The following is a 12,758-nucleotide window of genomic DNA, read 5'->3' as shown; positions in this document are numbered from 1 at the left end:
TCTGACTTACTACCAAGCTCTTCAGAACTACTAAGCCCGGAATCAGGGAAGTAATTGAGGTGATGAGACTCAAATGTGTTTCTTGTGCTTGGACTTCATTAAGAGGGATTTAAAGTATCATCCAGCTTATTTAAGGATGCTGGAATGTGGAAATGAAAAATGAGTACTTGTTTACCTTCTGGCATAGCCATCATTCAACTTAAAGTAATGGCATGAGTCTCCCTGTACCAAGGCTGTTGGGGTTTTTTCAGCGTGAAGTTGCTGTAGCCACCGGGAGTTGGGGAATGGCAGCTCAGTTCATCCAGCAGCTTTCATGCTCTCTTCCCACACTGCCTCTGCACCAGGCAGGGATCAAGAAGGGCAGCTGGGCCCTTAGCACTGCATGGCCATCCCCTCACTTGGCCCCAGACTGGCATGAACCCAGAGGAAAGGGCAGGATCCTGCTCAGCAGGAGGGCAAACACGACGCATTGTCTGTGAAGGTTCCCGGTCCTCTGCATTTTGCTCAGGGATTTGTCCAAACTGAATTACTCTACATATGCATTTTGCCCTCTGAGCCAAAGCTTCCTATTGAATAGCCATATGCATTATTTTAAAATGCTTGCCAGTGTGGCAGTCAATAAATATTCACATTCTGTGCCTGCATTTTGTAGGTGGGAAACTATGCACTCATGGGCCTCCATTGTTCTCTGGTGTGGGAAAATGTCTGGGGGTAAAAAGATAACATTATGGAAATTGTAGAGGGAAATAGGATTGCTGCTCCCTGGATGGAATGTTGCCAGCACACCTGACTTGTCACTCACTGTACATGCTAAAGGTGGGTGGAGTAGAGTACACTCTAGCCAGGCTCTTGCAGAGGCTTGAACTTAGTGGTCCTTCCTGGCTGATAAGCTGCACAGCAGCTGAAAACCAAGGGAGATAAAGGAAGGTGTCCTGCTGATGAATCAGCAGCTGTGGTGGAATCACTCTCCTTGGGCAGACACATTATGTATTCTGAGATAGCCACCCCCAACGTACAACCACTCCTCACAGGGTAAGCTATATGACTACAGCCACTCAAGCTCCATCTAAACATAAGCAAATAGTACAAAAGTGAATTCAGAAGGGTGAGAAGTTAGGAAAGACTCCATTGTAACTTCTGGAGTTAACTGACAGGCTCAACCTGTCTTTGCCCCTGTGGGGACAACTATGGGGTAAGAACAGCGTTCTGTGAATGGTAAATTATTGTCTTGAGCTGACTTTTGTTAGGGATTAGAGCTTTTTAGTACAGTGCTTTGAATTAAAATGCTCTGAATATATTTTCGCGGTCAGCTACTGTCACCAGCAATCCTTGAACCTTAAAATGTCAGAATTCTAGGTTGCATCCAAAGCAGCAGGACCAGGGAGGGGATTCTGTCTCTCCTGCTTGCCTCTTGTGTGTACATCCAGCTCTGGGGCCTCCAACTTAAGACGGATATGAAGTTGTTCAAGTGTGTGGCCTTCACTGATAAGAGGACTGCAGCCACCTCCCTTATGAAGACAGGCTCAGAAGGTCGGGGCTGTTCAGCTTGAAGAAGAGAAAGTTAACTGAAGACCTCATGGCAACCTTCCCATATCTGCAGGGGGCCTACAGGGAAGCTGGAGACTTCGTCAGGAACTGTAGTGACAGGACAAGAGGGTGATTTAAAGGAGGTATTAGAAGACATTTGTCACTGTGAGGCAGGTGAGGCACTGGTTATGGATTGCGTAGGGAAGTTCTGCATGAGGCCTTGACCAACCTAGTCTAGTGGACAGTGTCGCTGCCCACGGCAGTGACTAGATGATCTTTAAGCTCTATTCCAACCCCCTAGCACTCCAAATTAATAAGGATTGTTATTCCGTAACCTGTTAACTTGGACTTTCAACGGCGCTGACAGACTAATCAATCATTAAAGGCTTTCAGGAAAACCTCCCCTTCCCACGTGACATTGGCCGGCTGTTTTGCCGCGGCCTCCGCCAGGGCGGCTGAAGGGCAGGGCGTCCCGGCTGTCTTTGCCGCTTATCTGGGCGCGCAGCCCCGCCGCCTGCGCTGCCCCGCCCTCGCGGAGCCGTGGCCGCAGCGGGACCGGGCGCCTCTCCGGGGGCGGAGCCGCCGCCGCCCGTCCCCGCCCGCGGCCCGTGCGCGGTGGCGTCACAGCGTGCGGGCGGCGCTGCCCTGGCCGAGGGCGCCGGGCCATGGCCTCGTCCGTGGTGCGCGCCACGGTGCGCGCCGTCAGCAAGCGCAGGATCCAGGCGACCCGCGCCGCCCTCACGCTGGTCAGTGCCGCGGGCGGGCACCGGGCGGGACGCGGGCACCGCGGCACCTCGCGGGTGCGGGAGCTGCGCCACGGGCAGTGAGGCGGCTCCTGGCAACAGCGGGGCGGGCGCAAGGACGGGGACGGGCCGGCGTCGGTAGTCCCAGCGGGGCGGCTGCGGCGGGCGGGCTGCAGCGGGCTCCTCTTCCCCCTGGCGAGAGCTGAGAGGCGGGCGGTGGCTCCTGCTCCGCGGCGGTCCCGCTGAGAGCAGGCCCCGCGCTCCGCCGCTCCGTCTGCGGAACCGCGGGGCCTAGTCGCACAGACACTCCAAAAAAAGGATTTGATGAAATTTTTTTGGAAAAGGGTAATGCCTTACTTACCGAGGCTGACGCGTAGGATCTTTCCAAGAAGGCTTTACATCCTGTTGTTAATAGTAAAGTGCGTGCATTCTGTACTAGCGGCCGTGCTGGAGAGGCCAAACTTGAAAACATGGTGTTTGGTCGTAGGTTGGACTCGGTGATCTCAGAGGTCTTTTCCAACCTCTGATTCTGAGAGCACTGCAGAGGAAAGTACAGCCATGTCTCCGCAGGAGCAGGGGCAGATCGAGTGCACAGAGCTCAGTCGTTTGTCAGAGCGCGTAATTCCTGCTCAGTAGTGGGTCTCTAACAACAAGAGTGGTAGTGGTAATTAGAGAGGATTTTCTGCTGCAAGTCTGCTTGAAGTTTGCTTTGTGTGTTTAATTCGGCTCGTGGTAAGAACTTCACATTGCTAATGCTTTTCTTAGTGTCTTAGAAACTTGTGGGAATGTAATGGAAATTTCGACATTTGCATTTAGTTCTTGCATTTCTGCATCAACTAGATCTGCATGAATGGTGAATTTTAGCTGCTGATAAGTCAGAGGTCCTCTTAAGGTTGATGAGGAGAGAGATGTAGGCTATAAGCTCTCTATATCTAACTGATTTTTATCTGTAATGGATATGTGACAAAAGTTTTACAAGAAAGAGTTACTTGATTGAATTATGATAGTGATTTTGGAGGAAAAAGTTGCAAAGAAACAACATGGATATTGACAGGCTTGAGAGGTGGAAAAACTTCATAAAGTTCGGCGAAGTGAAATGCAAGGCAATCCCAGGCACACCAACAGGTTAGGTGGAGAATGGATTGATAGCCGCCATATCAAGAAGGACCTGGCTGTGATGGTTGATAAGAGGCTGGACATGACCCAGCAATGAGCACTTGTAATCCAGAGAGCCAAACATGTCCTAGGCTGCATCCAGAGCAGCGTGGGCAGCAGGGGAGGGAGGGGATTCTGCCCCTCTGCTCTGCTCTGCTCTGCTCTGGGGAGAGCCCACCTGGAACCTGCATCCAGCCCTGGGCTCCCAGCACAGGAAGGACATGGAACAAGTCCACAGGAGGCCACAAAGGTGGTAAGAGGACTACAGCCACCTCGTTTACGAAGACAGGTTGAGAAGGTTGGGGCTGTTCTCCTTGAAGAAGAGAGGGTTGTCTGGAGACCTCACAGCAACCTTCCAGTATCTGCAGGAGGCCTACAGGGAAGCTGGAGAGGGACTTCTCATCAGGAAGCGCAGTGATAGGACAAGAGGGAGATTTAAATGAGGTATTAGGAAGAGCGAGGTGTGACACTGGAATGGGTTACCCAGGGAAGTTCTGGATGTGTTCAAGCCCAAGCCACTCTGATATTCTAACAGCCAAAACCCCCACTGTTAAGGATTAAGGATTGAATTTTTGAGGTACCTGTTTGCTGGCAGTGCAGGTGAGAAGAGGTTGTGTGCTCTGTGTCAATTAGGTTGAGGGGACATCTGTTTTACAACAGTGTGTGTCTTACAGGCATCAGCTTTAATACATGCAAGCACTCATTGCAAATATACAAATAAGCAACAAAAAAAATCAAATTTATATGTATTCTTTTGTCTTTCAGACCCCTTCTGCTGTCCAGAAGATAAAAGAGCTTCTGAAAGATAAACCTGACCATGTAAGTGTAGATAGAGTCAGTCTGTAGGGTATGCTGAGGTATTAGTACAGGTCATGATTGCAAAGCATTTCTGGCTAACTTAGAAGTTTGAACTGAACACTGAGGTATTTGTTAGAGATGTTGACATATTTTTTTGGTGAGGAATGCATAAGCTTATTTGTATATCCAGCTTTGTTTTGTTATAAAATGAAATGCAGGAAACAACTGACTGTAAAGACAGTTCACTGTACAGTTACTGTTGAGATTAATGAAGTTGGAAAACTTTAAGCTTCAGATATTTTTGAGCTACATTTTAATGAAACCCTTTAATATGACATAGTAATGATTTCTGATAGGGATAGAGCTCTTATGCTGTTATTATTTAAGTTCTTGTAGGAATTCTCATTGTGAAATATGCAGTAATAAAGTAATACTCATATGCATTGGAGAATACCTAATTCTTAGGAAACTTGCCAGACAATGTGTTTTTTAAGTAACCAGTGTTTCACCAAATGATGAGTTTGTCTTTTCTTCTTGAGGGAAAGACACACATAGGCTTCTTTTATAATCATTGTAAAAACAAGCATTAGGTTTTTTTACAGTAAGTATTGTTCCAAGAAGAATATTTCTTTTATTAACCAAGGCCATTGTTTGTTTTGCTTCCTGCATGTCTGTAACTAGACTTATTTGTTCTAATGTTTTAAACCATCCTAAGGAAGCCCTGGGCCTATGCTTTATATGGTCATTCGTTTCCTGGCTTTAAATGGTGTCTGTGTTTTCCAACCCATTATTTGTAGCAGTTCCTGTAGAGAAAGGTATTTCATCTGAAAGGATCAGATGCAGTTTGTCTTGAGAGCCCATTTAATGAAAAGTGTTACATTTTGATACATTTTTATCACAACATATGACATAGAGAGTGAAGTTTGGCTCTTCAGTTATGAAGCACTGGTGCATAGAAGGTGATGTGGATACTTCTTAAAGATTCTTGCACACAAATAGTTTTCTACTTTGTTAAAACTTCTTGATTTTCTCTTTACATGGATGCTCTTCTTGTCCGACTTGTTGAATGCTGTGAATGTTAGAAACGTTGGCTTTTAAGACCAGTTAAACCAATACACATATACATATGTTGATTTAGGGAGGGGTTTGCTTCTTGGCAATAGAGGTAATGAAAAATCAATGCATGTTTTTCAGAACTTTGGTTTAAAGTAAGTTTTCTGACGGTGTCAAAATAAGGGCAGTTACTAGATTATGACAGAGCAAGAGTTCTGTGATAATCTAGTAACTGCCCTTATTTTGGCCTCACAGCTTCATAATTATGTTACTGTCATATGACCTGAATTACCATCTGAGTAAACTGTAATTTGAAGTCACAAAATACCTGTCTTTGAAATTTGACTGTCTTTTTGGGACTGTCTTTTTGGTTCATATATGACTGCCTATGGTTCATTACTTCAAAAATTGAGCATACTGGAGGGCATGATCCGCTCCAGCAAGGATCAGATGGGTTTTTTACCTTGGCAGTCAAATTTATAAAAGAAAAAAGAAAAAGTTACCTCTTATCTGTTTACAGTAATTCACTTTTGCATTTAGGCAGTAGAGAAAAATAAATGTCAGCACTTCATTGTTCTGCATAGTTTTTACCTTGATGTTCTGAATAGGTTTTAAAAAGGAAGTCGTGTATGTGGTGGTGTTTTTTGTTGTTTCTTTTTATTTAGGTAGGTGTGAAAGTAGGTGTTCGTACAAGGGGATGCAATGGACTTTCTTACACATTAGAATATACAAAATCGAAAGGAGACTCTGATGAAGAAGTCGTTCAAGATGGTGAGTTTCTGGTGCAGCAGCACAAGATTCTGTTGGGGAGGGCATAAAACCTGGTGATTTTGAGAGAAGAAATCTATATTGTCAAAGTTTTGTATCTTCCTGGATTTACAGACTTTAAGAAGGGTATGGAATGGGTTACTGTCTTCTATGCGTGGGAATTGTGTACTCAAGCTGAGATTTGTTGCTGTGTTCTATAGCTTATTTCCCTCAGCATCATTTTTATCCCCTGTCAAAAAGCAGATATTCGTGTGCACACATAAGTAACAGTTCCAGACCTCTGCCAGACTTCTATTGGTAGAAAGAAAATAGTGATTGAAGTGCCCCACATCAGGCCAAGGAAACCAAGTTGTACTAGTAGTCTTTATACTTAGCTTCCTCTTTTTTTATTCCTGGTCAAAAGTGAATTTCAAAGTGAATGATGGTTTTGCTGTATGTAATTTCTGGTTTTCTGTTATTTTCAAGGGGTTAGAGTGTTTATTGAAAAGAAGGCACAGCTGACACTTCTAGGAACTGAAATGGACTATGTAGAAGACAAACTGTCCAGTGAATTTGTCTTCAATAATCCAAACATCAAAGGAACATGTGGCTGTGGAGAAAGCTTTAACATCTGACATCTCAGGATTACTTCTTTGACTTTCAGCAGCCCAAAACACTTACTATTATGACTTTCAGATGCAAATGCATTTTCTTCAGGTTTGTAGGCTGCGTAAAGTGGGGATACTATTAAGAAAAATAAAGTTACATATTCGAAAATATAAGCTGTGTGTTAAATTCCACCCTGATGTAGTTACACTGTAATTTCTGATGAATTGGGATCTAAAAGGTAAGAATAGTGAGTGCTGCAGTAACATCTCTGTACTTCCACCTGCCAAGGAAATAAAATTTCACTGTTCTTTTCCTCTGTCATTTTCTTTGTCAATCCTACTCGTACTTCCCCATTCAAAACCCATTTGAAAGAATACATTGTGTTCTGCTTTGATTTGGGGAAAACAAACAAACCAATGGACAAAAAATCATAACCATTTCTGTGTGAGTATTTATAAAGATTTATATATACAAGCACACAATCCTTGCTTACCTTGTACTTTTCCAATGCTTTCATCTTTTTACAAGTGCATTTTCTGGTGGTTTATTTTCCCTTAAATTCAGGGAAATAAAAATGATGTTCATGTATTAATATAGTGAATACGCTATGGTAGTGCCTGTTGTAGAAATGCTTGGAAGAGGGCTAGCCTAATTTTAATTATTTTCCTTTCTTTGTTGAAGGCATAGTCCCTGCTCTACTTGGTCATTTTCAAAGCATGAAGTATCTGGGTACTGGAGGGCTAAAAAGTGATACGCATGCCTTGTTTTTCACATTTCAGTTTTTTATCTTGCTTCACTTAATTTGCAAAGGTGGTAAAACTGCTTCCACATTCTTATTCCCCATGTTCGCAGAATGTGCTGTATTTGCACCAAAATCTGTGAAAACTTATTGAGAGACAAATCTCAGATTTCTCATTACTTTTTTTTTCTGTAATCATGCATACTACTAATTTAGAGTTAGAGTTTGAACTCTTTTTCATAACTCTAAGTAGTAGATTTTTTTCACCAAAGCTTGTGGTCCCCTGTGTTTAACTCCTGTCTTGGATTTAACTTGATAACAGGAGAAAAATCATTTTTAATGATGAAAAACCCTTAGTATTTCATATTACTTTTAAATTGATCTAGGCAGTAATTAAAATACTGTAAGAAGCCATTTTTTCTTTGGAATTTACTTAATCATAATTTTGGTTTTGTAAACAAGTGTCTTTCAAGCTTACACAATCTGCAGCAGTTCTTCACTGGTGCCGATACAGAAGTGTATAAGTCTCTCCAGACCTTCCCAACCTGGTATGAGAGAGAAACTGTTGCACCCTTTTATCTCCTCATTGTCCAGAGATGACATTGTGCAGCTCAGGTGCTCACTTGTGCAGAATAGAAGGTAACACGTCTGCTTGAGCAACAGATTTGAACAGCTGGTGAAAATAAAAAAGAGGGGACAGCAGGAGTCTTGTAGGTGTTGAGATGGGAATGATCTGAGAGCATTAAGGCTGTGTGTTGAAAATCCAGAGATCATCTTGATGTGGACAGTTGTATGCCACATATCCGCACCAACTGCTGTAGATGTGGCATTGCACCTACATTTTGGTTCTTCCCTCTACACCTTTTCCCAGAGCAAAGGGAAGAAAAAAAATGAAAAAATAAAAAATTACGCTTCATCTGCTTTATGTAGTGCACAGGAACAGAAGATCAGAATTACTTACAGTCTAATAGTAAATACTTGAATTTTAGTTGAATATCACCTTTTGATTTAAAGACACTATTTCCTTCAACAGTCAACTGTTGCACACAGTTACTCCATATAGTGATTCAGGAATTAGTGGTAATACACTGGTGAAGTGCTTCTGTAGTGATGTAACTCTTTCACTCTTGCCAAACAAAAACATGGAGTTCATGTGACATAGTTGCATTACATCTAAAACTCCAAGCTAAGGGCATTTCTTCAGATTGCATTTCTTTGCTTCTTGCTAGAGATAAGACTTTGAATGTGGTAACACTGATGGTTGCTAAGAGTGCTGGTACTTACTCATTTAACTTGTTTTGGGGTGGAGAGCATTGGTTTGAGGTTTATTTTAGACCTGTGGCATGTATAGTAATCCTTTTTGTGTATTTGTGTATGCCTTGAATGAAAGTTTGCACTTTTGTACTCCCGTGAAGCAATCATCTTAAGTTGTCACCTCACTAAGACAACTAATGCACAATATGTTAAACTGCTAAAGTGCTATTTACAGTTGCATTCAAACTGTATGGTTTTTTTGTTGATTGGTCCATTATAATTTTGTGCAACAATGTATGTAGAGTCCTCAATTACAATAAATATAGCCTGTTGGTAACCGTGAAATATTCCTATCTTGAATGATTTTTTAAAGTAATAAAGCACTGGGGGAGAGAACATGCTTGTAGCGGGGGTTACAAAGTAGACACAATGCTACTGTTACCTGACTTAGTATTTCCCCAAAATATTAAACATTTCCAGATATTAACAGCATTGAAATGGCATAGAAATATATGGCAAAAAAATTAGTTAACTGTGTACACAAGATATTTATGCATCTGGGAGCGTGCACTGTTAATGCACAGCCTTCTATTAAAATTCATTACACACTATTCTCATGGTAAAAATTCTAGCAGACAAGATGAATATATCTTGAAGGCTTTCACATACCAAAAATGTTTATGGTATGATTCAATGTAGGATAATGATTTTGATTGAAGTAACTGCTGACATAAAAGGTTTTTGGAACTGGCTAGGCATTTCCAGGATGAGAGTCAAAGGGTGTTCTCCACTGTTGCACTTCAGTGCTGTATCATGGCACTCATATTCTATAGTGTACTATGTCCGTGACACGTTTGGGGCTTTCTCTTAGATACAGTCTTTGCAGCCCTAAAGGTTCCTTTTGCTGTTAGATGAAAATTCTGAACAATAGAAGGTGAAGTAATGGATTCTGGAAAAATGTCAGAGGTCATTGATACAATTGCATATTCATGATTCTAGAGAGAGAGACAGGAAATCCTTCATACAGTCAGGAGCCTTTCTGTTGGGAGTTCTCTAAGAACTTGTGAAAAACCACTTGCTTGCTCAACCAGATTGATATCCCTGCTCAACCAAGTTTTATAGCTCTTTTTGAAAGGCTCAGGAAGAATTTGTTTAGGAAAAAAATGAGTAGCTCAATATGCAAGTCAACTGGACATGAGGTGATGGAACAAAATTAAAAGGAGCTACAAAATAAAGATTCAGGGGCTTACTTTTTCATGGAAAAGAAACCTTTTTTTTTAACTTAATTCCAATATGCTCTATGTTGCTTCTATTGTTGATTTTTTTTATAATTGTAATTATTATTAGCCCTGTTTCTTTAAATCAGCACCTTCATTGGTGGAAAAAATCTCCACCTATACCACTTTATGCTTAACACTGGCTGCCTGGCTGTTCATGACACAATTTTTTTATGATGCTAAAATTTTGCAGTTTCTTCTTGCAGAAGAATTCCATGGTTGTCTGATAGGTCAGAATGTGCACCTCAGTCTTCAACCCAAAATAACTCTCAAAAGAGTGCTTAAATTTTAAAATAAAATCATACTTTGAAATTACTTTTTCTGATGACCCATACAACTTTTTGTCTGTGAAGTAATCTGCCAGCCACTGAGCAGTTTGGGCTCTGTGCACGTTACTGCCACTTTTAACACCTAAGAGATGTCCTGCTTCAATATGGTGAGGAAAATGTACATACTTAGTGCAATTCCGCATGCATTTGGGCTTGAACAGCATTTGAATAGCAAAATTTGTATGCAATGTCTGGCGTTTTTCTTAAAGAGAGGTACAGCAAGGGAAGGTTAACCACTCAGTTTTACCAGGGTCTTTATTCTCCCCTCTTATGCTCCCTTTCAGTGGGCTGTGCCTCAGCCTGTCCGTGCCTTAGCCAGCAGCTGTGCACCCCAAGCTTCTCACACGAGAACCCAGGGGCCCCAGACCCTGTCTGTTTAGGGAGAGGGTGGAATTCCAAGGGCTAGTTCATGGGAATAGATACCTACTGACACTGGGTGGCAGCAAGTTTCCAGTCCACACGTTTCAAAAGGTAAATCGCCTCTTTCCTCATGTCCGTGTTCCAAGTTTCCTATTAGATTTCCCAAATACCAGAGTACTTCTGCCTATACAGGTGGAAAGCATTGCTCAGCTCAGCTGTTTGTCTTTCTTGCATTTTGTTCTGTGCGTTATGTCTGTTCCTGACACCTGGCAAATGACCACAGAAATCCAAATTGTCAAACCATTTCCAAGATGGAAAGAAAGCAGAGCAGCTTTCTGACCAGCTTTAAGCTTTTGAGGCATTGGGTTTTTTCACCATTCATGCTCATTTTCACAACCTCCTACTAAGAGATAGGTTGGCATTTGGCTGACTTCGGTTCTGGACACAAACTCAGCAGAGATATACACAATGTTAAAGCTTCCTAAAGCTCACTTCTTCTTAGTGATCTGTTTTATACATGTACACAGTGTTCCAGGCAAACTACATTTTTTAATTACGTTTGGGCCATTTTATTAACCAAGGCATAATGCAGATTTTTTTTTTCACAGAGAAGTTGATATCTGCAGTCTACTACAAATATTTTAGGATATGCATACTACATATGTGTTCAAAGGAAATGTACTCATCATTATTGTGGACTGTTTGGGAACATGGTTGTCTCTCTCTTCTGTGATTTACTTTCATACTCAGCCTGTGATTATTTTTTGTTTAGATTTTACAGGTTTTTTTGCAAAGATGATTTGTTTGTGTTGTAAGATGATCAATTGCTACCGAACTGCAAATTTATCAAAACTGCTGGTCTTCAAAAAATTTAAGCAACAGAAAAATTCGGAGTCATCCAAGTTATATATTTTTACAGTCTTGCACCATCAATGTGAAGATTTTCCAATATGCTTTTCAAGAATTGTCATCATCCCTCACAAATACTAAAAATTAGCAGCAAGGTACCCGTGTTTTCTGGAGCAAGCACACATCTTTTCTCTATGCTACGTTGTTAGCGGTAAGATCTAACAACTGCAGTGCTACAGCATGTGACAAACACAGCTTGCTTTCTAATGAGCCTGTTATTAGCAACTGCTCACAAATAGATGCTGAAGAGCAAAATGCTGAATCAATAAGAGCAGGAATAAGAATCCCACACAGTTCCATATCTGAAGATGTCAGTCAGTTCTCTTAAAGTGAAAAGTACCTGTTGCTGGAGGACACAGAGAGGTTGGTCTGTGAGCCATTGAAAAAACTTATACTTCCTTAGATGTTACTGCCAGTTTATTTGATCCAAGACAAGTATTTCAGGGTGAGAGAGGGGAAGGAAATGTTGCGCAAAATAAAACACTTTAGGAAAGAGAAAAGGCTCCAGTCAAGATTCAAGATTTCATTCATGCCTGCATTACACAATCCTGATGGTGAGCAGTCTGTACTGATAATTATTTATGGATGTTTCAGAGTACTACAAATCAACTTATTCGGGAACCACAGAAGGAAAATTCTGACGGAAAAGAAGGAAAAGTCTGAATTTGAAAAGTCAGCTAGGATATAGGAATTCAGACATTAGACTCTGAAGAAATTTGTCAGTAATAGAAGCATGAATATCTGGGATATGAAAAGATATTTGTCAAAGCAGAGGTAGGCAAAAAATCTGCTACATTTTTTTACACAAAACAAGATTTTTTTTCTACAAAATCATTAAAAACAAATATTAAAAACATATGCAACCCCTACAGGCATTTGGGAGCACTTTCAGATACACGTGCATACAGGTAATTGATTCCTACAAAAAAAGCTTGTGAGTTGCTCCGATTGTTGAATTCAGTAGGAAACTTGTAGTGGATTTTGGTGGGATCTGGGTTAACCTACACAATTTTCTCCTCTTAAAATCATGACACAGTACACCTATTGTGAAATGTATTAAGAGGCTGTTTTTTATGAATCTGCTATAGCTAATGGCTTGCATATACTGTGACCATTTTGTGCAAAGAGGTTTCCATACCAGTGCATCTTTAGTTCTACTTGAACAACAAAGGGAGCCAAAGCAATACTTTCCATATATCTTCCCTCCTCTCCACCTTCATTACTACAAAGTACTTCAGGGTTGCATATGAATTTTTCA

General features: G+C 41.4%; 1 protein-coding gene across 1 annotated transcript; it reads left to right on the top strand.

Moving 5' to 3' along the window:
- Positions 1-2,159: 2,159 nt before the first annotated feature.
- ISCA1 (iron-sulfur cluster assembly 1) lies at positions 2,160-8,970 on the top strand. Its single transcript, XM_063179687.1, has 4 exons — positions 2,160-2,273; positions 4,191-4,244; positions 5,942-6,047; positions 6,510-8,970. The coding sequence occupies exons 1-4, from the start codon at positions 2,193-2,195 to the stop codon at positions 6,656-6,658; spliced, it is 390 nt and encodes a 129-aa protein (XP_063035757.1). The 5' UTR covers positions 2,160-2,192; the 3' UTR covers positions 6,659-8,970.
- Positions 8,971-12,758: the final 3,788 nt, after the last annotated feature.

This window comes from Melospiza melodia, chromosome Z (assembly GCF_035770615.1).
Source record: "Melospiza melodia melodia isolate bMelMel2 chromosome Z, bMelMel2.pri, whole genome shotgun sequence".
NCBI lineage: Eukaryota > Metazoa > Chordata > Aves > Passeriformes > Passerellidae > Melospiza > Melospiza melodia.
Note: the sequence above shows the minus strand (reverse complement) of the source record. Positions and strands in the feature narration are given on the sequence as shown.